This window comes from Coturnix japonica, chromosome 13, assembly GCF_054131305.1.
Source record: "Coturnix japonica strain WE chromosome 13, WE-NBRP24, whole genome shotgun sequence".
NCBI classification, from domain to species: domain Eukaryota; kingdom Metazoa; phylum Chordata; class Aves; order Galliformes; family Phasianidae; genus Coturnix; species Coturnix japonica.
Genome location: NC_140675.1, coordinates 20,012,139 through 20,034,476, shown reverse-complemented (window position 1 = coordinate 20,034,476; position 22,338 = coordinate 20,012,139). Strand labels below are relative to the sequence as shown.

General features: G+C 50.2%; 2 protein-coding genes across 5 annotated transcripts; both read left to right on the top strand.

Annotated features, from left to right (window-relative positions):
- The first annotated feature begins 37 nt into the window (after positions 1 to 37).
- LOC107320921 (uncharacterized) lies at positions 38 to 14,809 on the top strand. Of its 4 annotated transcripts, XM_085514866.1 has the most exons (5): positions 38 to 1,690; positions 8,472 to 8,520; positions 10,439 to 10,529; positions 12,486 to 12,536; positions 12,951 to 14,809. In XM_085514866.1, the coding sequence occupies exons 1-4, from the start codon at positions 1,322 to 1,324 to the stop codon at positions 12,523 to 12,525; spliced, it is 549 nt and encodes a 182-aa protein (XP_085370992.1). In that variant the 5' UTR covers positions 38 to 1,321; the 3' UTR covers positions 12,526 to 12,536; positions 12,951 to 14,809. The 4 variants fall into 4 exon arrangements, 3 of the variants coding, with proteins under 3 accessions (XP_085370992.1, XP_015732740.1, XP_085370993.1); XR_014934125.1 differs by lacking the exon at positions 8,472 to 8,520 and having other exon boundaries at positions 12,951 to 13,209; XM_015877254.3 differs by lacking the exon at positions 10,439 to 10,529.
- Positions 14,810 to 17,831: 3,022 nt separating this feature from the next.
- RNPS1 (RNA binding protein with serine rich domain 1) lies at positions 17,832 to 22,334 on the top strand. The gene is made up of 7 exons (XM_085514868.1): positions 17,832 to 17,908; positions 18,245 to 18,400; positions 18,677 to 18,868; positions 19,100 to 19,202; positions 19,983 to 20,136; positions 20,573 to 20,714; positions 21,355 to 22,334. The coding sequence occupies exons 1-7, from the start codon at positions 17,847 to 17,849 to the stop codon at positions 21,458 to 21,460; spliced, it is 915 nt and encodes a 304-aa protein (XP_085370994.1). The 5' UTR covers positions 17,832 to 17,846; the 3' UTR covers positions 21,461 to 22,334.
- Positions 22,335 to 22,338: the final 4 nt, after the last annotated feature.

The following is a 22,338-nucleotide window of genomic DNA, read 5'->3' as shown; positions in this document are numbered from 1 at the left end:
AGAACAGTGATACCAGTGAGATGAGTGTTCAGTGTGACAACCAGCCATGTTATCTGCGAGGAAAGAGGGGAAAAAAAGCTATTTTCATAGGTGTGAGACTGCTGTGGTTTTTCAGAGGTTTTCATATAATGACTTGCAAAGCCTACACATCTTCCTTTTGCAGGACTTCTTTACTGCCATGCTTGACCTGGGTTACTGTTGTTAGGGTCAGGGACCTCGGTTCTGGGAATGAAGTGAGGAATTTTGGAGTTGTTTCAGTGGCAGAAGAATGAGACCGAGTGCATTAACACACAGTGGCAGCAGCGGGATGGCTGCAATCTCTGCTCCTTTTAGGCTTGGCAGCCCCATCTGTAAAAGGATCCCCTAGCAAAGGTTAGGAAACGCAATCCCATTCCATGCAGACCCTGACTCTGAGGGGAGAGCGGTGCTGATGGCTGATGGCTGCCCTCCCACCTCACAGGCTGGCCCAGTCCTGGCAGCTTTTTGTCCGTTTCCCTTTTGGCTGTTAGCTTTGGTTGGTAAGTTCTTCCAATCCCCTCTCAGGCTCAGTCAGTGGAAATGCATTTATTGGTCCCTGGGCTGCCTGTCCTCTGCATTGAGCAGCTGGGGGGCAGAGCCGCTGCAGAGCAGCCTACAAAGGCTCTCCAAGGGATCCCCACTGAGTGCAGCTGGAACCACCTCCCGAGGCCTGGGAGCCCCTCTCCCAACAAAACCCGGCCTGCTGAATCTGTAACTCAAGGAACTGATATCCCCTTCTGACAGTTGTTTGTGGAGTGCTGGGTGTGCACTGTGGAGGTGGCATCTCATGACCCCCAAAGGATAAAGCAATCAATGATCTTCCACAGGGGAGGAAAAATCCAATCCTATCTTATATTCTCTTTGAATTAGAAAGAAGAAAACCTTACCACCTCAAGCAAGAGAAGAACTCAAATCCCACGTAAGGAGAAAAGATTTCTGACGAGTAGTAAGCATTGTACCTGCAGTGTCTTAACAAACCCAAGGAGGAATACTTCTGTTTTCAGATATCTGGGGTGTGACGGATGATCCTCTGTCTTCCTGCTGAAGTGATTTTACTCCAAGGACAAAACTGTTCTTTTTTCTTTGCTTAAATTTACTTCTGCTGTCCAGCGCTGCTTTCATTCTTGGAACCGAAGGAAAGTCTGCAAGCCACATTGCTTTAGAAAACTGAACTTTGACATTACGTTATTGCGGTGCTTTGATTACTGGCAGCAGCCCTTTCCCGTGGATACTGACACACCTGCAGCGTTTGGCACATCTGCCTTTTTCCCTCTGAGTACATTGACAAGCATTAGCCGCCGAGATGGAAGAAGTCTGGGTTGTGTATCTGTGCCTGATCTTGTTTGTCATTGTGGTTTTTCTAATGAAGCGTAACCCGCATGTGGAGGAGGTCAAGAAAGAGCTGGAAAGCAAAAGCCCTCCACCTTCCTCTTCCTTCTTTCCCAGTAACGTTGGCAAACAACTGGAGCACACTCAGGAGGAGCTGGAGCACTACCTGGAGAGGTTAACCCACGTCTTCTTCGAAACAGACGCCAGGAAAAGGGAGGGTCACCATGACCAGAAGTCCCACCATCACCAGCACAAAAGTGACGATGCTACATCTGAAGCTGTGGAGCATTCAGGAAAGGAAGCAGCTTATTCTCCACATCTGGCAAGCCACACAAGGGTTCAGGTACGAGGCCAGTCCAAACCTTCAGGCCCCAGCAGACCTACAGCTTCTGCCTGGGAGCTGGGCCTGTGGAAATGCACAGCCCATAAATTTGGATGGGGAAGAGGTGGGGGGAAAGCCTCACTATATTGAAGAATAACAGGACTTCCATATCCATATTATTGCAACACTGAGCAGTCATTGAGAGGAGTTTGTGCGTGACATTACTTTTATATACATTGCAAGTATAAGAGGTTAACGTTCACATTTAGTACCTATGCATGTGTGTGTATCTACCTAAATAACATTCCATCCTGTGTGAACAGAAACGGGTTTCATTCCTTATCTGCAGAAGTGATCAGGCAAATTTTTATCTATGAACATCTCCCACCTTTCCCACCGGCCATTTTGCTCAGGCCAGGATATGGCCCAGCTGGGTACGGGAGCTCTGCTGACAGCTGACCTAGCCCAGACTGATCACACGCTATTGAGCCATGAGAGAGACTTGGGTAATTTTCTGCTTTGCATGAAGGTGGTGCACACTGTACTCTGAAAACATGAGAGTTGCTATTGGCAACCTGCAAAATTCTCTTGCTTGGCCGAGGCACTAATTTAGGGAATGGAACAAGATGCATGCCTTTATATTTTTATCGTTATCCTCATTGCAATACATCAGATTGTGCCCTTGAGATGACTGAGTTGCACGGCAGCTATGCAAGGCTGTGTTACTTTATGCCAGCAGCTGTTTATGGTCTTCATTCTTGAGACACGTATCTTGCAGTGCCAACACTGCGCTGTGTCAGTGAGCACGTTCTGGGCCCAGGTGGGAACTGCGGGACGAAGCCGTCCCCTTAGAGGAGAGATGGACCTCGATGTGGGTAACCACAGCCTGCCAAAGAAACAAGAGACAGGTTTGTTCTCATAGCATTGAAGGTGCTGCTATAAACAGCCTTTCTGGGGAGTCAGGCAGCTCCCCGAGAGTCCATCAGACCTTCTTCGTCAAGAGCTGCCTGAGCTATTTGGAGGAATCAATGCATCCACTTGGAGGGAGAGAGGCAAACATACGAAATGTGAGACTGTAGTGCAGAACGCATGAGTGGAGGCAGTAATTCCAGTGGTTATTTATTTACTGGCACCTTTCATTTACTCGAGCCAATGCTATTAGTTTCATTAGATCCCCGGCAGATCAAAAATAGCAATGCTTTTTCATATGAAAACACATCGTTGCAGAGTAACATCTTCCTACTTAAGTACGATGGAAAGCTTTTTGACGTCGCTTGGAACAGCATTAATGTTGGGAAGGGAGTTCTTAATTATGGCCATGCAAAGTGTGCTGGGATGGTTCTGGAGCAGTATTTGAGTGCACATGGTTCCCCAGGTGCGTGGTGTGATGGAGGTGTCATTTCTGTGCCACACCAGAGCTGGGCCTGGTTGGACTTATGAGGGCTTTCCCCTCTCCTGGGCCAAGGAAGGACCTGCTCAGGGAAGGAGCAGCATTCTTTTCCTTCCGAGCATTTCTTTTCTCTTTCAATGTGAGTGTAGGTTGGTGGAAGCTGCCAAGTGAGGATCTCTGGAAAATGAAATCCTCAGTGTTGTCTAGCAGAGGTAGGATGGCTTGCAAAAAGCTCCTTTAGGCATCACATCAGCCTTAAGCAGCCACATCCAGAATTACTGCTGGCTTTCCTGCCCGGTTCTGAGAAAGCAGGCGGCTGGTGCTGCCGGAGGTGGCACAAAACCTGCTTTGACAGAGAGAGAAAACACCACCCAAGCAGGCTGGGCAGGCATTCAGGTGCAGACCTGGTTGAGAATAACAGAAGTGGTGCCAGCAGGAGACCTTGCAGATTCTTTAGAGGTACTAAACTTATTAAATAGATGCTGATCAAGTTGTGGTTGGTCACTCAGTGCAGACATCTTCTGGTATCCACTGGAGAAAGCTCTCCTGTTATTTAAACAGGTGTTCAAAAGGATCTAGGGGTGTCTGCCCTTCATTGCGCTCATCCAGCCCTTTGCCTAGTAAGATAGAACCAGTTTTCTCATGAATTTCTATTTGGTTTTGCACGTGACTGTACTAAATGAACTAAAAACCATTTCCAGAGACTCCTTGTTCTCATGGAGAATTTATGGCAGCCAAAACAGAGCGAGTGAAGAGTCAGAATTAATGCCATAACGTGCAGGAGGGTGGGATGGGTGAAGGTGGGACAGAGCAGATTGTACAGGAAGAATGTATTCCAAGGGCTTCCTGCTTCATCGAGCTAAATCAGAGCGGGGTCAGGCTCAGGTTGTTTTCAGAAGCAATGAAAAATGAATGGTAACAGATGGCAAAGAGGCGTGGGCCTCCTACTTGCTGGTAAAATAGATTGCCAGCCAAGCTGGTGCTGTGAATGGGAGTGAATGTGTTCCTGTTAGGACAAGGCAGAATCTGGAAGTCTTTCAACACAGCTACAGGTTTTAGAAAACCCTCAGTGGGGAGCAACTTGTTACATAGTCTGATAATTATAGGACATAGGAGATGGCTTTAAACTGAAAGAGATGAGATGTGAGGAGAAAATTGTTTACCCAGAGGGCGGTGAGGCATTGGCACTGCAGCCCAGAGCTGTGGGTGCCCACTCCTGGAGGTGCCCATGGCCACAGATGGGCTCTGGGCAGCTGAGCTGGGGGGCACAGCCCATGGTGGGGGGGGGCAGGGGCTGTGAAGGATGGTTTTGAGGACTTTGTGTAAGTAAATTTCAGCCTTGGTATTAGCTGTAAGCTGATTGTATTGTAAATATTGTAAATGCTATCATTTGGTATCACCATCACATTTTGTGGTGGGGCGTCTTCAGTCGTGTGATGTGTGATAAGATGATGAAAGAATACGTGGCCAAATCAGGAAATAATTCAGTTATTTAAGGAAAGGTTAGAAAGAGTGGATATTATTTGATGGAAAACCAATGTATGTTTGGTAGATCTGGCTGTTTGGATGAGGTATTGGTGAGATCAGGCAGGCAAGGTGGCAGCAACAGCAGAAAATGACCATAAACAGGCAAGCAAGGTCTTACTATCATACCAATAATAATATCAGCATGGCTTTATCCTACTGGCATGTCAGTTTGTCCTCCATGCTCCTTCCCCTCTGTGGCACAGCACTGTGTAGTAGGGATGCCTGAGCTCCTGATGGAAGCAGGCAGTGCAACTCATTTGGAGCAGCACTCCGCTCACACTAATTAGCTCAGCATTCTCCTTGCCAGTTATTTTGGATTGCTTCCGAATTGCTGTCATAGATTTTTCTCATGTTTTCATGAGAGGGGCAAAAGTGGCCCATATATCTCCCTAATTGCTGTGGCCAATGGGCCAGCAAAAGAAAAAGGGCCTTTCCACTAAACTCAGGGTTGTCAGGACATAGTTGTGTCCCAGAGAGAATGCATCCCCTTTAATCCCACATCAGTAAATACACCTCCTCTCCATCTGATACCTGCTGGAGTCCTGGCATGGCTGTCCATGCCATGCCTTTTTTGCAGGCGTGTGTGGGATCATGTGCTCGGATAGTGTTGGTCTTTGTGCCTTTGGACAAACGTCCAGTTCAGTGTCAGTTCAGAAAGCATCAATCTAAATCTCAAGTGCATCTGGGGGAAAGCCAGATGAAGAGAATAAGGCCAAGGCTCTTCAACCTGAAGGACGCAGGGCAGTGAGCTGAGGATGATGGTGTGCTAGCTCTGTTTCCTTGCAAAACTGTAAGCATTCAGCAGCCCAGCCTGAAGGGATGGGTTTCTCCAGCCCTGGCAAACACACAAAGTGAGCTCACAGATAAACCAGCAGCGCCATTTGTTCCAGCCTGCCTCACTTCTGATAAACCAGGTTTTAAAATCTTCTGGTCATCAGAAGGGAATCCAGCATGGTTGCTAGCTATCCAAATCACCGGAATGAGCAACGGTACCAGAATGTGTAATGACAGATTTACAGTCGATCGTGTATCAGTCCTCGGGTCAGGGACAGCTGAAGGGCTTTGAGAGAAATGCTGGTGCATTGCAGGGGGCTCTAAAGGAGCACGTGGGTCTACAGCAAGATGTGGAGCCAGGTTGGGTAAAGCCCCTCGAGGAACCACCATAAGCCCAAAGGTCGTTTCCTAGACAGGATAAAGACTTCTTCTGCCAGCGGGACAAAGATGCCACTTTCTTGGGATGGATCAATCTGAGCCTCCCCATAGTGAACAAAGAGGGCTGACAGCCAACACAGTATGCGGGCAACTGGGCATGGGAAAGTCTGTATGTTAGTTTAAATCACTCTTAAGGTGTTCTAAGTCATTTTTGCTTTGCCACCAGCCATATGCCTTAGCCCAACTGACTGTGGTGTGTTGAGATGTGGTCGTTTGTTCTCTTGTAGTGAGTCTGAGGAAGGATGGAGCAAAAAACCTCTTGTGTTTGGCACAAGGCACATCTGTGGGTGGCAGCTCCTTGACAGGCCTGAGCTTGATTCTATAATGTCTGCTCTGCATCAGACGCCCTTTGGGATTTAGGAAGCACAAGCTGCTGGGAGCCGGGGCAGCCATAACCACATAACACCACATCGAGTGTGAGGGAAGCGCTAATCCTGTGTGTAATTGCTTGGCAGGAGGAGTTGCTGTGGTTTCCCTATAAACTCTTTGTGCCCAGGGGAGCCAGCAGGTCTGAGTCCTACAGCAGCAGCTCGTCAGGCCCTGTGCTCTGCTCCTCCTGCTGCTCTTGTTCAGGCTCTGCTCTCTGGGCATCCTGGTGTTCCTGTGAGGCTGTGTCAGAGGGCAACGTTTTGTGGAGCAGCTGGAAAACCCACAGCTCTTGAAAGCTGCCTTGTTTCAAACCAGCCTTAGTTCCAGCATCCCCTCTGCCCTCAGCCACTGCCTGCCCCTCCACCTGGTGGTGCAGGGCTGCTGTGGGCAGGGTGCTGGTGTATGGGCAGCCCGGCCAGCACAGCATTGAGTTACAGTCAGGCCCCCGCAGGAATGCAGGGCCCTGCCAGCGTGACCCGTTCAGATATCCCAACCAACTTTAGGAGCCATTGGCCATCTTTAAACCAGATAGGTCAAGTTAATGTCACAGCACAGCTTTGCCAGTAGGAAGGTTTCTGGAGTGCTTCCTGGGGGAGATAGCCGGGTTTGCTTTTCCTGTTTGTCCTGTATTTTTCCATTCCTTTGTTCAGCCGCTCCTTCCCTCAGTTCAGCACTGATTGGAGTTGGGAAGGCACCAGGTTTGGGATGCTGGAGGGCAGTGGGGTAGCCCGGGTGGGCCAAATTTCCCTGGGCTGCTCAGATGGCCTCTAGGGGTTGTTTGAAGACCCTGCCTGCTACAGGATGAGCCAGTGAATAGAAAGAGACCTCTGGAGAGCAGGCAGCGCTCGATGAAAAGCCTGAGCAGCAGCAGCAACTTGTCTGGGCACCCAGCAAGTCTTCTCAGCCTAAAGATCTGGTTCTGATCAAGCTGCTTGTGCCTGCCATGCGAGTAAAGAACATGACTCCTCGCACCAGCTCCCTGCAAGGAAACTTAGTAAGCCACGGCTGTGCTTGGAGACAAGAGAAGCAGATTCAGGAGTGGAGCACAGAGATTTATTTTACAAGCCTATGAGGAGTGACCCCAAAGGGCGCCCGCCTGTGAGCTGACCCGAAATGCAAACCCGCTGTTCACAGCATCAGCAGGCAGGCGCTGGGCTCACAGCTGATCCGCTGTAATCCATAGGCTCTAGGAAAACAATCTAACACATCCTTATCATTAAATACTCGTGTGAGAGCTCGGGAGCCACTTGTATCCCTGTTCCTGCTTTGTAGCTGCAGCAGAGTTTTGCTGGCAGCACTCAGTGCTGTTTGCTGAGGGAGAGCAAAGCGTGGCAGCTGGCTGCAGCCCTGCATGTTTGTGCCTCCCTTGCTCCTATGCAGCCCTCTTCCTTAAGACACATTCATTTCCAAGCTGCCATAAGCAGGATGAGCACAGAACATGCAAGGCACAGTCGAGAGCCCAGAAGGTATTTTGGGGTTGGTTAAAAGGTGATTTCTGTGTTCAGCTGCTCTGTGCCCAAGGGTGAATCTGAGCTGCTGCAGTGGGGCTGCAGTGTAACGAGGGGCTGTCAGCAGCAGAGGGCACTGACAGTGACAGCAGCATGTGGCTGACATGGATGGGACCAAAAATGATACTTGCGTGTAGAGTAAAGCAACTTAGAGATGTGTTCTTTTCTCCCTGGATAAAGGAAGGGATTCTTTGTTCTGATCTTTTGAAGTCAGTGGGACGGTTTCTTTTATTATCCCAAACTACAAAGCCCCAAACGCTCACCACCTGGGGATCAGTGTCTGTGTTTCCAAGTTCTGTGAAGCTTCAAATGCCATTTGGCCTCATTTCTTTTCCCAGTTCATCTTCTTCTCTCTATGCTGTGGCTGCTGAGTTTGTCATCCATGTGCATGTCAGCCATGCCAGTGGTGTCTTTTGGAAGGATGAGCAGTGGCTGTTCTTTGCACTTTCACCCAAACTCTGGAGCATGTAGTGCCAATTTTTGGGTCTCTGAATGTTGCTTTTTTAAGGAAAAAAAGATCTGAGAAGGACTTTGCTCGGGATGTGGTTGCACAGCAGCATAACTGAAGGACTCACTCTGGATGGGATGGAGACCACTTTGCTGGGTGCAGCAGCTGAAGGCAACTGAGAGCAAAAGGGCTCCAGCTCTGCTCCTGTGGTGCCCGTGGTCTTGATTGAAGTGATGGGGGAAAGCCCCAGGGCTTCCTGCTCTTCTCTCAGAGCAAAGGGACAGGTGAAGGAGGCACCCACCTGAGGTTGTTATTCTTTTTTGTTTGTTTTGTTTTGTTTCTGAACAGGAGAGAACCACTCCTCCTGGAAGCACTGAGAATATTGTGGAAGAGATTGGTGAGTTGGGCCAAACTCTGAGATTGTGCTTTTGCCATTTCAACCAGAAGTGATGGGGTGAAACACTCCTGGCTTTGCCCTCTCGTGCATGAACATCTGTACTTCCAGCCAACTGTTCAGGCTCCTTCCTCGTTAGTGCTCAGAGTCCAGTTGTGAGTGCTGTGCAGTATCTGGTAGGCACAGGGGGTGTCGCTGATTTCTAAACCAAAGTTTATCTTGTCCCCATACAAAGAGGCCCTTCCTTCCCGTGGAAGTGGTGAGATCACAAGTTGAGTCCTCAGTGGGCAGATCTGGTTAAATGAAGGAGGGCTTCCCACAATGGGCCGCGTGGGGTTCGTGCTTGTCTCAGCCCTTCAACAACCTGTGGGTTCCCAACCAGCCCTCAAAAACATGCAGTCGACAGCTGCCTTTGGTGGCAGCTTCTGGAAGCTTTAGATGTTTTGCTACTATCATCCACAAAAATGTTTTGTTGTTTGTTTTTTAACAACATGAAATAACTAAATCAATGTTTTGTTTTAGAAGAAATCTTATGTCGCTGAGAGAAAAGCATTTATCAGTACCAATATATTATTAGTGCAGATGCTGTTCTTACAAGGAAAATATTGAAACCTTTTCACCTCCAAACCTACTTTGGCCTCCTTCACCTCCCCCTGGGTTTGGTTGTTCCCCCTTTAGCGTTAGTAGGAAAACACAGTGGGTGATTCGCACTGGACGCCTGCACTTGGCATCCCACCTGTTTGTGTTCTAGAAAGATGCAGTCACTTGTGAATACCAGCGTTGCCTGTTGAACCATTTAAATACTTAAATAGGTATACTAGTCCTATTGTGAGCATCCTTGCAAACGCTTACCTTTGGTCTGCAGCATCTCTAGAGATGGATCCTCATATCCCAAGGAGCCCCTCACCAAAAGCTTACTGCAAAGCCGGCTCTCCAACCAGCTGGGCCATGTGTTGAATGACTTGAGCAGCTTGCCAGCAATTTAGTATTGTGTGTGTTAAAGGGAAGGAAGCCCTCATAATTTTAATTTCCTCTGCTTTATCGCACACGGGTGAAGCCACTTCACCCACTTCCTTCCTCCTCATGTAAACCCTGCAGATTTATGTTTGGAAAGCTCAGCTTATTTATATACAGACTTAAGTCACCTGCACACGCATTTAACACAGTAACTGTGTGTGCACCATCTGACAGTGGTGAAATGTGTGTGCGACACACAAAGCACAGGCACAGATTTGCAGCTCACCAGTGAGCCAGGAGGAGACAGAACAGCAACGCACTGATGGCAGCTCTCCAAAAAGGGGCCCATTTCTGGCCATTCTGTTTTGTGCTTTTCTGTCCTGCCTGAACTGATGTGAGAAACAGAGCAGGTGAGGAACTTCCCAGGAAAGCAGGAAAGGCAGCTTCAGGTGCTGGAGGAGGGTGTGCTGCACTCATCAAGCCAGATGTATTGGCCAGCATGAAGAAGAAGAGAGGCCAGTGATGTGGCCATGGAGCCATTTGGTGACCATTCCTCTGTGCGCACATAAGGACAGTGAGCGTGCTGGAAGCCAATGAGTCCCTAGCTCTGCCTGCGTGGGGCCAGATAAATCATGGCTGCAGAAACCCCTCCTGGTTCTTGGAGAGGGTGTGGGATGTGATCTCCCTGTGCTGTGCAGTGATTGTGATTTCAGGAGGTCAATGTGCTGGGTTTCCAAATGTACCACCCCACTGGAAAATCATAATCAAGCTGGAGAGGATAGAGGTATTTTCAGCCAAGGATAAGGGTCAGTACAGCATTTACATGGGATGCAGCACTAGAGTCAGCCATTCTTAACCTCCTTAGCCCCACCAGCAGCTATTGCCACACAAACCTCTGCAGGGCCTGCTGAAGACTTCAAGGAGCTTATCAACAGAGCTGTGTCTCTCTTTGTCCTGCTTCCAGAACAAGCGGTTCAGGAGACGGTAGACACAGATCCCTATGCGAGGAGAAGACAGCACCCGACTGCTTCCAGGAGATACCGTGAGGGTCACTGGTAAAGACAGCTCTCCGTGCGCACCCCTGTTTTGGTTGTAGCATTCCTTGCAACCTCCTTCCTTTGTTTTCTTGCTCTCCTGGGCTCTGTTTCTGCTAAGCTCAGATGTGTCCTCGAGGGGTTGGGGTGACAGGAGAGCTGCTGGCATCTCCTGGTGTTGTTGGTGGCTCCTATTGCAGGAGAGGAGCTGCAGGAGTGGGCGAGGGAAAGGTGATGTTGTGAGAATGGGGGATGTGGGGGAACACAGAATAGTCCTGGGATATTTCTCCTCCTTTGATGTGTGGCAGGAGCCCAGGCCACACAGGAGGAGAAGAACTGAAGGGCAGGTGGCACCATTTCCTTCCTTGATGTGGGCCAGTGAAGAAAGGTTTTCATGAGTGACCTGAATTGCTTGGCATGTCAGCAAGGGTTCCCATCACTCACTCTGTGTCCTGTCTGGGGAAATGCAGTGGAAATGGAGGGGTCTTTCCCAGTGCAATGCCTCTGGGTGGCAGCTGAGCCCCTGATGGCACCCAGCATCTGGCCAGCATCCTGCTGGGCTGCAATGGCCATGCAAGGCACTGCAGCTTGGTCTGCCTTGTCTGAGCTGTCCTCCGTTGCTGTGCAGACATGCTGGGAGTTGTGCTCTGGGTACAAATAGGAAAGGCTTCATTACTGTGGCAGAGCCACTGCACGCAGGCTCATCCCTCAGTGTCTGCCATGCAGATGGACCAGAGCTGAATGGACTGAGAGTGGGCTCAGCCCTAAATTTGCCATGACCCAGGTGGTGGGAAGGGGAATAATCACACCTATGGGAGCCCCAGGTGTGCTCTCACTGTCTGTACAGCTTCCTGGCCACTTTGGGTAAAGTAGCAGAACAATGTGGGTAATAGATTTGTGCAAACAAGAGAAGAGTGTGTCCTTGTGCTGTTCAGCCACTAAAAAGCACCTGCTTGGGTTTCTTTTTTTCTCCTCTGTTTCATTACTCAACACTTAGACGCACTCAGAGAACACTTCTGTCATCCACAGCTTGGGGGAGCTCGGTTTTGCACAGCCACACTCTGTCGTTGTGCAGTTTGTGGTGCACTACCTGTATGCAATATATTGTATCATATGCAGCATGTGTGTATGGTATGCATGTGTAATGATACAGTTTAGCCTTGTTTTGGCTCTGCAAAGTAAGCCACCCCAAATCCTCTGTCAGGGCAATTTAGAGCTGACATAGAGCCCCTGAGCATCAGGTTATCTTGACAGCTGAAGTAACCTTCCTTAGGCACACCAAGTATCTGCCAGTTTATAATTAGAGCTTTCCTTGGCAGCTGCACCAGTGCAACGTCAGCTCAGAGGAAGGTGGGGAGAGTGGAGGAGGCTCTTGGTGCCTCCCAGCACACTGCAGAAAAGGCATTCAGAGAGCCCACCTCCAGGAGGCAGTGAGCTGGGAAGAGGACGTCTCTTTCTATCAGGGCTTCTGATTTGCTCATTCAGGTTGCTGATTTGCTCATCTGCACTGCCACAGCTCAGCCCTTGTCTTATTCATTCAGGTGTTAAGTCCAGCTTGGGACACTGAAGCCATTTGGGTTTTACACCCATGCAAATAAGATGAGAGTCCAGGCTGGAGCTGTCAGTGTACAAAGAGCTGTGCAACCAAGCAGGCAAAGAGCAACCCAGTGGGGTTCTGGCTCTGTCCCCTTTCCAACCCCAGTATGGCAGTCAGGACAGAGCACTACCCCAGCCAAGCAGTGGGATGCTGCCAGCAGGTTCTCACTTTGCTCCCCACGATCTGAGCTGCCACATTCTTAGGCCATGAGATATATCAGTAGGTCTCACCTGCAATCTCTGGGCTAAGGACCATTGCTCTGCTCTAGCAAGCATCCTCCCTGCAAGGGTGGTTCCATTGGTTTGTTTCTGCTTTCACTTCAGGATGCAATTGTTTTCCCCTCAATAACTGCATGTTTTTTTTCTGTTCCTTTCCTGCAGGCGTGAAACAGCCAGCCAGCCTGAGACCGACAGCACTTAGAGCAGTTGCTGGTACGTGTCCCTCCCCTCGCTGCCCATTGCCTACAGCTCCATTGTGGGGTTAGGCGGCCACAGCTTGTGACACCCCTCTGCTGTGGTCATTACATGTGAATGTAACAGAAACAGAAATTTACCTCTATAGCCATTGCTCTCATCTGCCTCAAAGTGAATCTAGCCCTGCAGTGGGGGTTTGCTCCTGGGGAGCAGTTTAAGTGCCCACCAGCAGTGCCTGGTCCCATCAGAGCTGCCCCTGAGAAGAAGCAGAGCCCACCCTCAGCAGTGGCCTTGCTGGGTTTGCCTTCCCACCAGGACGTGGCCCACCAGCACGTGCTCCTGCTCCTCCTCCTGCAGTCTCTGTGTGCTTCCTCTGTTTCTGGGTACCAACTTAAGTCCAGCCTCACTCTCTCTCCTTCTGTTCACCAACAGCTCCGGTTTCCATGGCGTGTGGTGGCAGCTTGCAGAACTTAGCAGCATTGCAGCCTTCCTGGAGGAGACCTGGAGTGAATCAAGGGGTTTGGTGGGGGAGGGAGGGGTCAGGGCATCTTTATGGCATACCTGGGTGAGGGGAAGAGGAATACTCAACATTGCAGTTCTACTTTAGATAGGGCAAAGAGCTTGCCCTGTGCTGAGGCCAGGTCAGGTACGTTTGTTGTTTCTTGAGAATAAACACTCCATCTTGTTTGTAGAGCTGCAGTGTTGATCTAATCAGGAATTCACTGGCAGCATCCAGCACAGCTGCTGGGGCTGGCAGGCATTGCCCTGCACCAAGAGAAAAAAGCAATGCCTAAAAACAGAAGGCAGAATCTCAAGAAGCACCAAATGATTTGGCCTGGCCAGTTTCTTTTTGACTTAGGCACTGCAATAAGTGCCTGTTTCGGGTACCTTGCAGAATGCAAAGCTATTCCAGGACCTGAGGACATCGATAGCTGGCAGCTGCCTGGCTTGACCCTTCTGGCTGAACTGAGATGGGGTTTGCACACACACTGACACCGGGGGCTGGCAGCACGTAGCTCCATCAGGGGGTGCCAGGCAGAAGCTGTTGCCTGCTGCTTCAGTTCAATATCTGCAGATTCAGAGAGGAGCCAGTGAGTGTTGGGGCTTTGGAGGGTTTTCCCTCTCCAAAGCCCTCTCCCATATGGCAGAACTTGAAAGTCAGAGAAGTTGGATGTGACCAGTGACACTGGGAGACAATGACAGAGGCTCAGTGGGGAAGAAGAGTAAACAGTAGGTAGAAATGCTTTGGGTGCTGATCTGTAACCCACTAAACCCCATCCACTGGCTTTTCAGTCCCTTCTTTGCAATGTAAAGGCTGCCCCGAAGGCCTTGCAGCGCTCCCTCATCTGCTGCGAGTGCTTAACATCCTTGTGCTTCAGTCCCTGTGATATTTAGTAATTCAGTCTGCCAGGAAAAATAGAAAAAACACCCCTACAGATCTCACAGTTGACAGCCATTCCAGCCAGCAATGGGGGAAGGAAAAAAGCTGAAGTGGATAAATAGTGAGGATTTCCTTAGGATTCATCTAGAATGGATGCAGATGAGCAGCATAAAGGCGCTGGAAATAGCTTCCAAGCAGACAATGACTGCCAGGGTCACCCTGTGAGTGGTGCTACCCTTCCAGGCAGACTCCTGACAACACACAAAGCCTGCAGCTCCTGTAGCTCTGCCCCAGCTCACCCACAGTCTTCCTAAGGCCCAACATTTAATCCTAAGGGTGGGAAGCGTGTCCTCACTGGGGCTGCAAACTCCAGCCTGAATACTTCACCTTGCCCCTCGGATGAGCACATAACCCCTCACCCAAGCAGCAAATGCCTGACATCTCTCAGCCTACAAGGGACAGGCCAGCAGCCCTGAAAGCGCTTTGCTGGAAGCAGCATGGAAGTCTCCGGCTTCAGGAGGGCAGTGCATGTTAGACTTGCTTGCAGAAGTAGCTTTAGAGGCAGCACACGCAGCAGCCTGCGCTGTAGAAGTAGCAGTGAAATGAAAAGATCCTGTGAACACAGGGAGGAGCTCAGAGATGCCTCTGCTGCAGCACATACATGGCTGAGCACAGCTCAGCACAGCTGGGTGCTGGCACAGGCTGGGGACAGCCAACAACCTCACACCTCCCATGGCCATCCAGGCACCGGCAGTTGGGTACCCTGGCCTTGCTTCAGGGTGCCTGGAAGTCTTCCCAAGGAGCGTGTGTCTGTGTGCACAGCAGAGTCAGCCCGTTCCTTGTATGAACCATGCGTGATCGGAGCAAAACCAATAAACACTGAGCTCTTAGTGCCTCCTGCCTGCTGGAACTGCTGACCTGAGCCTCTGTGCTTCACCTCCCCACGTCCCCTCCCACTCATTCCATGTCCCTGGTGGCACCTTGGCCGCCTCCACGCAGCCTTGGCTGCGCACAGTGCCCATGTCACCAGTGGGACGTGGTGCAGTGTCTGTCACCTCAGCCATGATGTGGAATTACCAACAGCAACAAGTACAAAACCACAACACCCCCCAAAGCAGTGGGAGCTCAAAGCTTTCCCCTCGTGCTGTGGCCCATTAAACATCATTAACTGTGAGCGTAAATCCGCTTCTCCCACCCCAGTGTCATCCCCAGAAGCGCTGGCACTTGGTCTGCTGCCCCATGCAGCATCTCAGCTGAACCTCCATCTGTTGTATTCTCTGGGGGGCTGGCGGCCATTCCAAAGCTGCACCCACACCCACTGAGATCTTATTTCCTTTAAGAGCCAGTTCAGCCCTTGCTGTGCTCTGCTGGAGCAATAGGGAAAGGCTCACGTCCAGCTGCTGACACTGAGAGCCAGCTATGCATTGGGAAGGTCACCATTCGTCAGGAGCCATAACGGGCATCATGAGGCGAACATGGCAGTGCCCATAACGGCACGGGCCGCCCCCAGACCGTGACAGCAGGACAACATGGATCCCCTGCCCGGCCCCTTTAAGGCGCCCACCTCCCCTCCTCCCCCCTGGTGACGTCATCACTGCTCGCCACACGTTCGCTCTTCCCGCTCGTTCTGCGCCAATCGCGCGCGCCGGGCCCGGAGCGCTGAGAGCGCCGAGGATGTGAGTGTGTTGGGGCTGAGCGCCGTGCGGCCATCGGCCGCCATCGGCCTTTCATCCGCCTCCATCCGCCTCCATCCGCCCCGCCGTCGCTTCGGGGCGGCACCGCCGCATCTCGGGGCTGCCCAGGGGAGCGGGCGGGAGCCGACGGAGGGGATATGGATGGACGCGGGGGATAGGGATGGCGCCGCGGCCTACCGGGGGCGGGGAGGAAGGCGGGAGGCCGGGCCGGGGCGGAGCCGGGGCTGAGGCCTGCAGCGGAGTTGGGGCCTGGTGGTCCCGGCGCCCGGCAGCGGCGGAGCAGCGAGTCGGGAGCGACCCGCGGGTCTCGCTGTGCCCGGCGTCGTTCCGCAGCCTGAGAGCGGCTGAGCCCCGGCCGGTCTGGGCCCCGCGCTGCCATGAGCTGGGCCGGGGGCGTTGAGAGGAGCTGCCGAGCGGGCTGACCTTAAATCACGCGAGGAAAACTTTGCTATAGTTGGTGTTCATATACCTATAAACAAGATGCCGTTGCAGGGCGCACCTGCCGTGCAGGAAGGTGCAGGAAGGCTGAGGGAGAGCCGAGGTCGTTGCCTTGGTTGCAGCTCTCTGTAAGAATAGGTCTCATAGCTGACTGTGTGCAGGGAATGGGCAGCTTAATAGAGTGCCCCGAGGCCGGCTGGGCTGGGCTGGGTGCTGCACAGACACTGAGATGTTGGGGATGTCGGGTTTGGTTTCCATTCTTGGAAGGGTGGATGTTGCTTAGAAATTCCTTGTGTTGTTTTAACGTGCTCATGCTGCGGTGTTATTCTTTATGGAGGTGTGTTTTAGTGAATGCCTGAGCACCTACAAGTGAAAGTGCCCAGAGGCTGCATCTCCCAGGCTGATCTTTCCAACTAAAACTGTCCTGGGAAAGGTCTGTGTTCATTGGGTGAAAGAAGAACACTGGTTACCTTAAGGGCTGCCTAAAAGCAGCCTTTCACAGGAGGTTGCTGGATGTGTAAGCAGCATTTGGCTGTTTAGTCTGGTAAGTGCCAGCCCTGTGGGTGCACACAGGAGTGCTGCTGATGGTGCTGTTTACATGCAGCTCTTCCCAGCTCTCCAGCAGCAGGCAGGACATTAGCAAAGCACTTATTGGGCTTCTGAGCTCTCACTTCCCATCTTGCAGAGAGGTGGAACTGGGTGATCATTAGAGTATGTGATAGATGCAGCCCTCTCATAGGAAATGTTTGGAATTGAGCTGTCAGAGTTCAGGTTCTACATGTAAACAGTTAATAGGTACACATGCAGCACACTGGCACACACGTTCATTCTCTTCCAATAACTCATTAATGTATGTTCGTGTTCCTCTGGGCATGCACAGTTACACTGAGGGTGGTTGCTGGTTGTATGCCCACTTACTTTGTCCCCATTTTTCCACCATCAGTTCCATCACTGACATTTTTGATTCACCTGGAGCTGGTTTTCCCCAATTTTGCAAACGTCCATTGCTTCTTAGGCCATAATGGGCAACTTCCAAAACAACGTGTGTGGAAATCCAAGGAAAGCGTCCTTGCCCCTGGTGAAATGCAATGACCAGTGGTCTGTCATGACTCCAGTGCTGCTTATGAAGGGGAATTGAGAGAAAACAAGGCTGATCACACACCAGGCAAAGCAGAAGTGGAGAGTTTTAGGACTAGTGCTCATTGATTCCTTTTGCTGAACTAATATATTGCTCCTCAAACTAATATACTGATCTCTGTTGCTCAATGAACCAGCCTATATTGTTACTCAGCAGCCATCTCTTCCTGCCAAGCATGTGCTTTGCTGCACAGGGTGACTATGGAAGAAACCAGAGCTTCCTCTGGAGATGAGGATGTTGTCAAGAGGCAGGAGCTGCATGTGTGCCTTGTGTAGGAGATGAATGTCCTCTGTGTGCCTTCAAGGGGAGCACATAGCGAGGGTCTTTTGTACTTCTGTGAATATCACAATTTGTAACTTTAAACACGCATACAGGTCTGTATTCCATGAAGGTTGAGCTGGCCCAGGGGCTGGCTGTAACTGCCATGCAGTGCTGTGCCTGGCTGCAGTGCCCTGGAGAACACACTTGTCCTCTGGTGTGCTGCCACTGCTGCACAGCAGCTCTGCTCTTCTGTGTCTGGTCATCTTGTTTCTGAACGCTCTTACCTTGTCACTTGGCTGCTCTGTTGCTTTCAATTAGGGGTCACTTCTCAGAAGCAGGGGGTTAGAACTGAGATTTGGCACAAGTGAGGCCTGTTTGATGCTGCTTTGGATACCTCTGAAGGGGAAACTGAGTTAATGGGAATTAAAAAGAAGAGTTTGCTGGGTCTTAAAGAAAATAACAAAAAATCCAGCACTAGGTAATCATTCCAGATTTTCAAGGCCTGCTGGAAGCGGGGATGCTGTAGGGTACTGGGGCTTTCCCAGTGAGGGTAAGGAGTTGAAAATATCTCTCTGGGTGAACTTACACATGACAGTAAGTCCTGTGTGCTGGACCTGCTGTCCGCAAAGCTGCTACTCTGCAATGTAACACATTTTCCTTTTTCCTAAAAAGCTCAAACTTACCTAATGCTTTAACTCTGCTCTTTTGGTGTCTTCAATTACATTTAAAGTTCAGTGTTTTGTGTTGCTGTTCTGTTCCTTGTTTGAGTGTGTTTTCCATATTAAACAATCCCTTCTGCCATGTATTCTTGAAGGGCTCCCTCACCAACCAAACGCAAGGATAGGTCTGAAGAGAAATCAAAGGACCGATCCAAGGACAAAGCAGCCACTAAGGAATCTGGTGAAAAGGATCGTGGTCGGGACAAGACGCGCAAAAGGCGCAGTGCTTCCAGTGGGAGTAGCAGCACCAGGTAGCTACCATTACAGGCAGTAACAAATACATGTTTTCAGAGCCACCTTTTGCTGACTTCCACACGGCTCAGATTTACACAACCTTTGAATTGCATTGGTCACAATGGAAAGATTAAAGGAAGGGGTTTTGACCGTTGTGAAGTATGGTGGAATTAGTGAGCTATGGAGAGTTGGTTTTAATTGCTCTAACTTGCAGTTGCTTTCTGTCTACCAGGAGAAGAGCTTCAGCCATTCTTTTTCTGGGTATTCCACTCATGTTTTGCTTCCTTTACCAGGTCCCGCTCCAGCTCCACTTCCAGCTCAGGATCCAGTTCCAGCACTGGTTCCAGCAGTGGCTCGAGCTCCTCTTCTGCCTCAAGCCGCTCTGGGAGCTCCAGCACCTCACGCAGTTCAAGTTCCAGCAGCTCCTCTGGATCCCCCAGTCCGTCCCGACGGAGACATGACAACAGGAGGCGGTCCCGCTCCAAGTGAGTTCATGTTGTCTTTAGGAATTCCTACAGAGCAGGTTCCTTGTGCAATACAAGGTTGTGATCAAACAGATTTTTACCAAGGATGGTCTGCATTCTCCGTAACTTAGAGATGTGAATTTTGTTAGAACAGGCATGTTTCTTTTGATGGCAGTCAAAATGGATGCCAGCTTCTAGTTCTTGTCGTCTTGTTTCCCCTGAAAACTGTGAATGTTTTCATGTCAAAATCAGGTCCAAGCCACCGAAGAGAGATGAAAAGGAGCGGAAGCGGCGCAGCCCATCACCCAGACCTACAAAAGTGCACGTTGGGAGGCTCACTAGAAACGTCACCAAGGTAATGGCTCTCCTGTAATGCCACGCAGGTGCACCCCTGTGGGTATGTTGGTGGCTTTTTTTAAAGCCTTCAAGGTTTGTTTTGTTGCTGGTGTGCTGCCAGCACATTGCTGTTGGAAATGTTTGCTTTGTGTCCAAACTGATGAGCGTGGAATGCTTCAGTAGAACTTCCTCAAGTCAAATTAACTGTGGGCTTGTGTAATTCAGTAGTGTTAAAAGTTCTGTCTGCCTTATTGGTACCCGAGAGCTCCACCTTCCTAGGAAGAAAGCTGTAGAAGTCAGTACAGCAGTAGAGACCACGTAGGAGGCATTAAGGACACCTGGGGGGTTCACCAAGAGGAGCTCCAGGAGAGCTGGACTGGCTGGAGTTGTCTTTGCTAGAATGTAGTTTAAAGGTCTGCAGAAATACAAGTTTAGGGTGCTGAAAAAATGCTATTTAAAAACACAATATTAAGAATTGCACCTTAAGACTTTCTAAGTGAGGACACAACTTCACTTTCCTAAGGTCCCCAGGAAGGTTTTTACACTAGTGCAGCTTTTGTAGCCTGTGGTGGTGTTCAGCCAGTAATTCTGTTAAGGATTGGAGTGATCTGAAGTGAAACAGACATAGATGTCAGTAGAGGATGTGGTAATCCCAGTGTCCTTTCCACACCCGATCAGTGGAATATATCTCCTGCAGGTGGCGTTGATTCAAAGCTGATGTGGTGCTGTGTGCTCTGTACCAGCCAGAGCTGCTCAGTGACAGTGCTGTACATCCTTAAGTTCTGCTCTTTTTTGGCAGGATCACATCATGGAAATTTTTTCCACTTATGGAAAGATTAAAATGATTGACATGCCAGTTGACAGGCTAAATCCACACCTCTCTAAAGGCTACGCTTATGTGGAGTTTGAGAACCCAGATGATGCTGAGAAAGCCCTGAAACACATGGATGGAGGTAGGTGTCAAATGCTGCAAGGAGGCTGGGTGCTTTGAAAGAAGTTTTGGGATTTGATGTGAAAATGAGATGGAGATGATGGGCTGCCTTTTGGGGAACTGATCTGACGTGCTGTCATTCTTTTTTCAGCCCAGAGGGGCTTTTGTATGGTTTCAGGACAGGTTGAAAAGAAAATACAGAACTATTAAAATGATAGGGTTTTTTTTTTTTCCAAACAAAATATCATTTAAATCTTTGTGAAAATCCTTCCTGATCCATGTCTGGGGGATACGTGGTGAAGAAGTCTGGTGTGTGTGTGGTTTGGTCAGTATAACTTCAGAGTGTAGTGGAAATAGGAGCACGGGGTCGTGCTGCTTGTGTCAGAGCTGTGAATCGCTGTCACTTGGTTTGTTGGTGCTGGCAAACACTAACTTTATTTTTGTGACTTTCTGAACAGGGCAGATCGATGGGCAGGAGATCACTGCCACAGCTGTACTGGCACCACGGCCCAGACCGCCGCCTCGGCGCTTCAGCCCCCCCAGGAGGATGCTGCCCCCACCCCCCATGTGGCGCAGGTCACCCCCTCGCATGAGGAGAAGGTGAGAGCTGTGGCACTTCTTATTTCCTTCTTGTTGTAACAAGAATTTGTCATGAAGTCTCAGTGCCAGGACAGCTTCGTCTCATTGGAGTTGATTGTCCACTCCAAATGACAGTTCAAAACAAAGCAGTCACCTTCTGGGTGTCAGTTGAACTCAGATTGTTCTTAATATTCCATTCCTGGGACCTTGGTGTCACACTGGTGGCTGTACAGACTAATTGTAGCACTTTATCTTTAGAGCTGAGCTTCCTGTGAGAAGTGTCTGTGGTGCTGTGTGAGCTGTGTCAATACTGAACAATATTTCAGGAGCCAAAGTCTCAGATGAACCTTTCAGATCGAGGAGAGTCTGACTTAGAACAAACTTGTTTGTTTTGTGTGAAGCAGAAAATAAGATTCTTGTCTATTCTTTGGATATGAAGCAGCCTTTCAAGCTGTGAAGCAGAGGGTGGTAGCTAGAAAATCCCTGCTGGGATCTTGCTGTTTAAGTTGCCCTTTTGCTTCCTGCGGTTTGCTGTCTGTTGGATCTTTCACAGTGGTTTATAAGGGGGCGAAAGGAATCAATGAGCAGAGGTGGCAGGTGAGGTGACCTTCCTGGAGCTGCTCCCTGTGCCCTGACAAGAACTTTCTCCTCCTCCTGCCAGGTCCCGCTCCCCGCGCCGCAGGTCTCCTGTTCGCCGGCGCTCGCGGTCCAGGTCTCCGGGACGAAGGCGCCACCGCAGCCGCTCCAGCTCCAACTCGTCACGATAAAGCAAAAAAAGAATGGACAGCTTTTTATTTTTTAACTTAAATTCCACGAAAATAAATATTGTACCTTTTTTATAATGGGTCTAGGAGAGGAAGGGAGAGAGGGGGAGAGAGAGGATGCAGTGGAGGTAAAGAGAGGAGACGGCAGCAGCTCCCGGCCATTGGGCAGCCTCTGCTGCGGGGCTTGGAAGTTTCCTGGCATTGAATTGGCATTATTGACAAACAGCCTCGATTTTTATGTTTTAGTTTTGTTTTTTCCCGGCTATAAACCCACCGTGTCCTGTGCTGGTTGTGCGGGGCTGCTCTGGCCCCTTTGTCCAGTGAGTTCACAATGCTTTGTGTGCTGTAAGGGTGAGCGTATCGATCTCGAGCTGTTTGGAAACGCTGCAGAACGGGACAGGGAGCCTCAGGGCTGGGACTGAGCGGCTCGAACAGATCACAAACCTGATCACAGACCTGATCCTTGAGCTGCTGCTTTATTCCCAGTCCCAAATAATGAGTCGTTTGTGCCCATTGATGTCCTGCAGTGCTCCTGGTTGATGGCTGCACCCCGCTGAACGCTGCGAATCTTACCAGCGGGTTTGTAGCTGCTGCCCCACTCGGTCCCATAAGGACACAATGCGATTGTTCTGCTTTACTAATCCCATTAGCAACTGATGGGCAACCGCTGCAAGGCAGAGGGGGGGCTTGAGGCCGTGCTGCTGCCTGGGGAAAGGCAGAGAACCAACCACCTGTTGTACAGTCGATCCTATAAAGTCTTTTTGTTGTTTTTTCTTTATTTTCGTGTCGTTTTGTATGACTTTGTAGCCTTCGGGGCCGCGTTGTGTTTGTACTTGTGTAGGACGAGCGACTCGAATAAAGCAGTAGGGTTGAGAAATCGG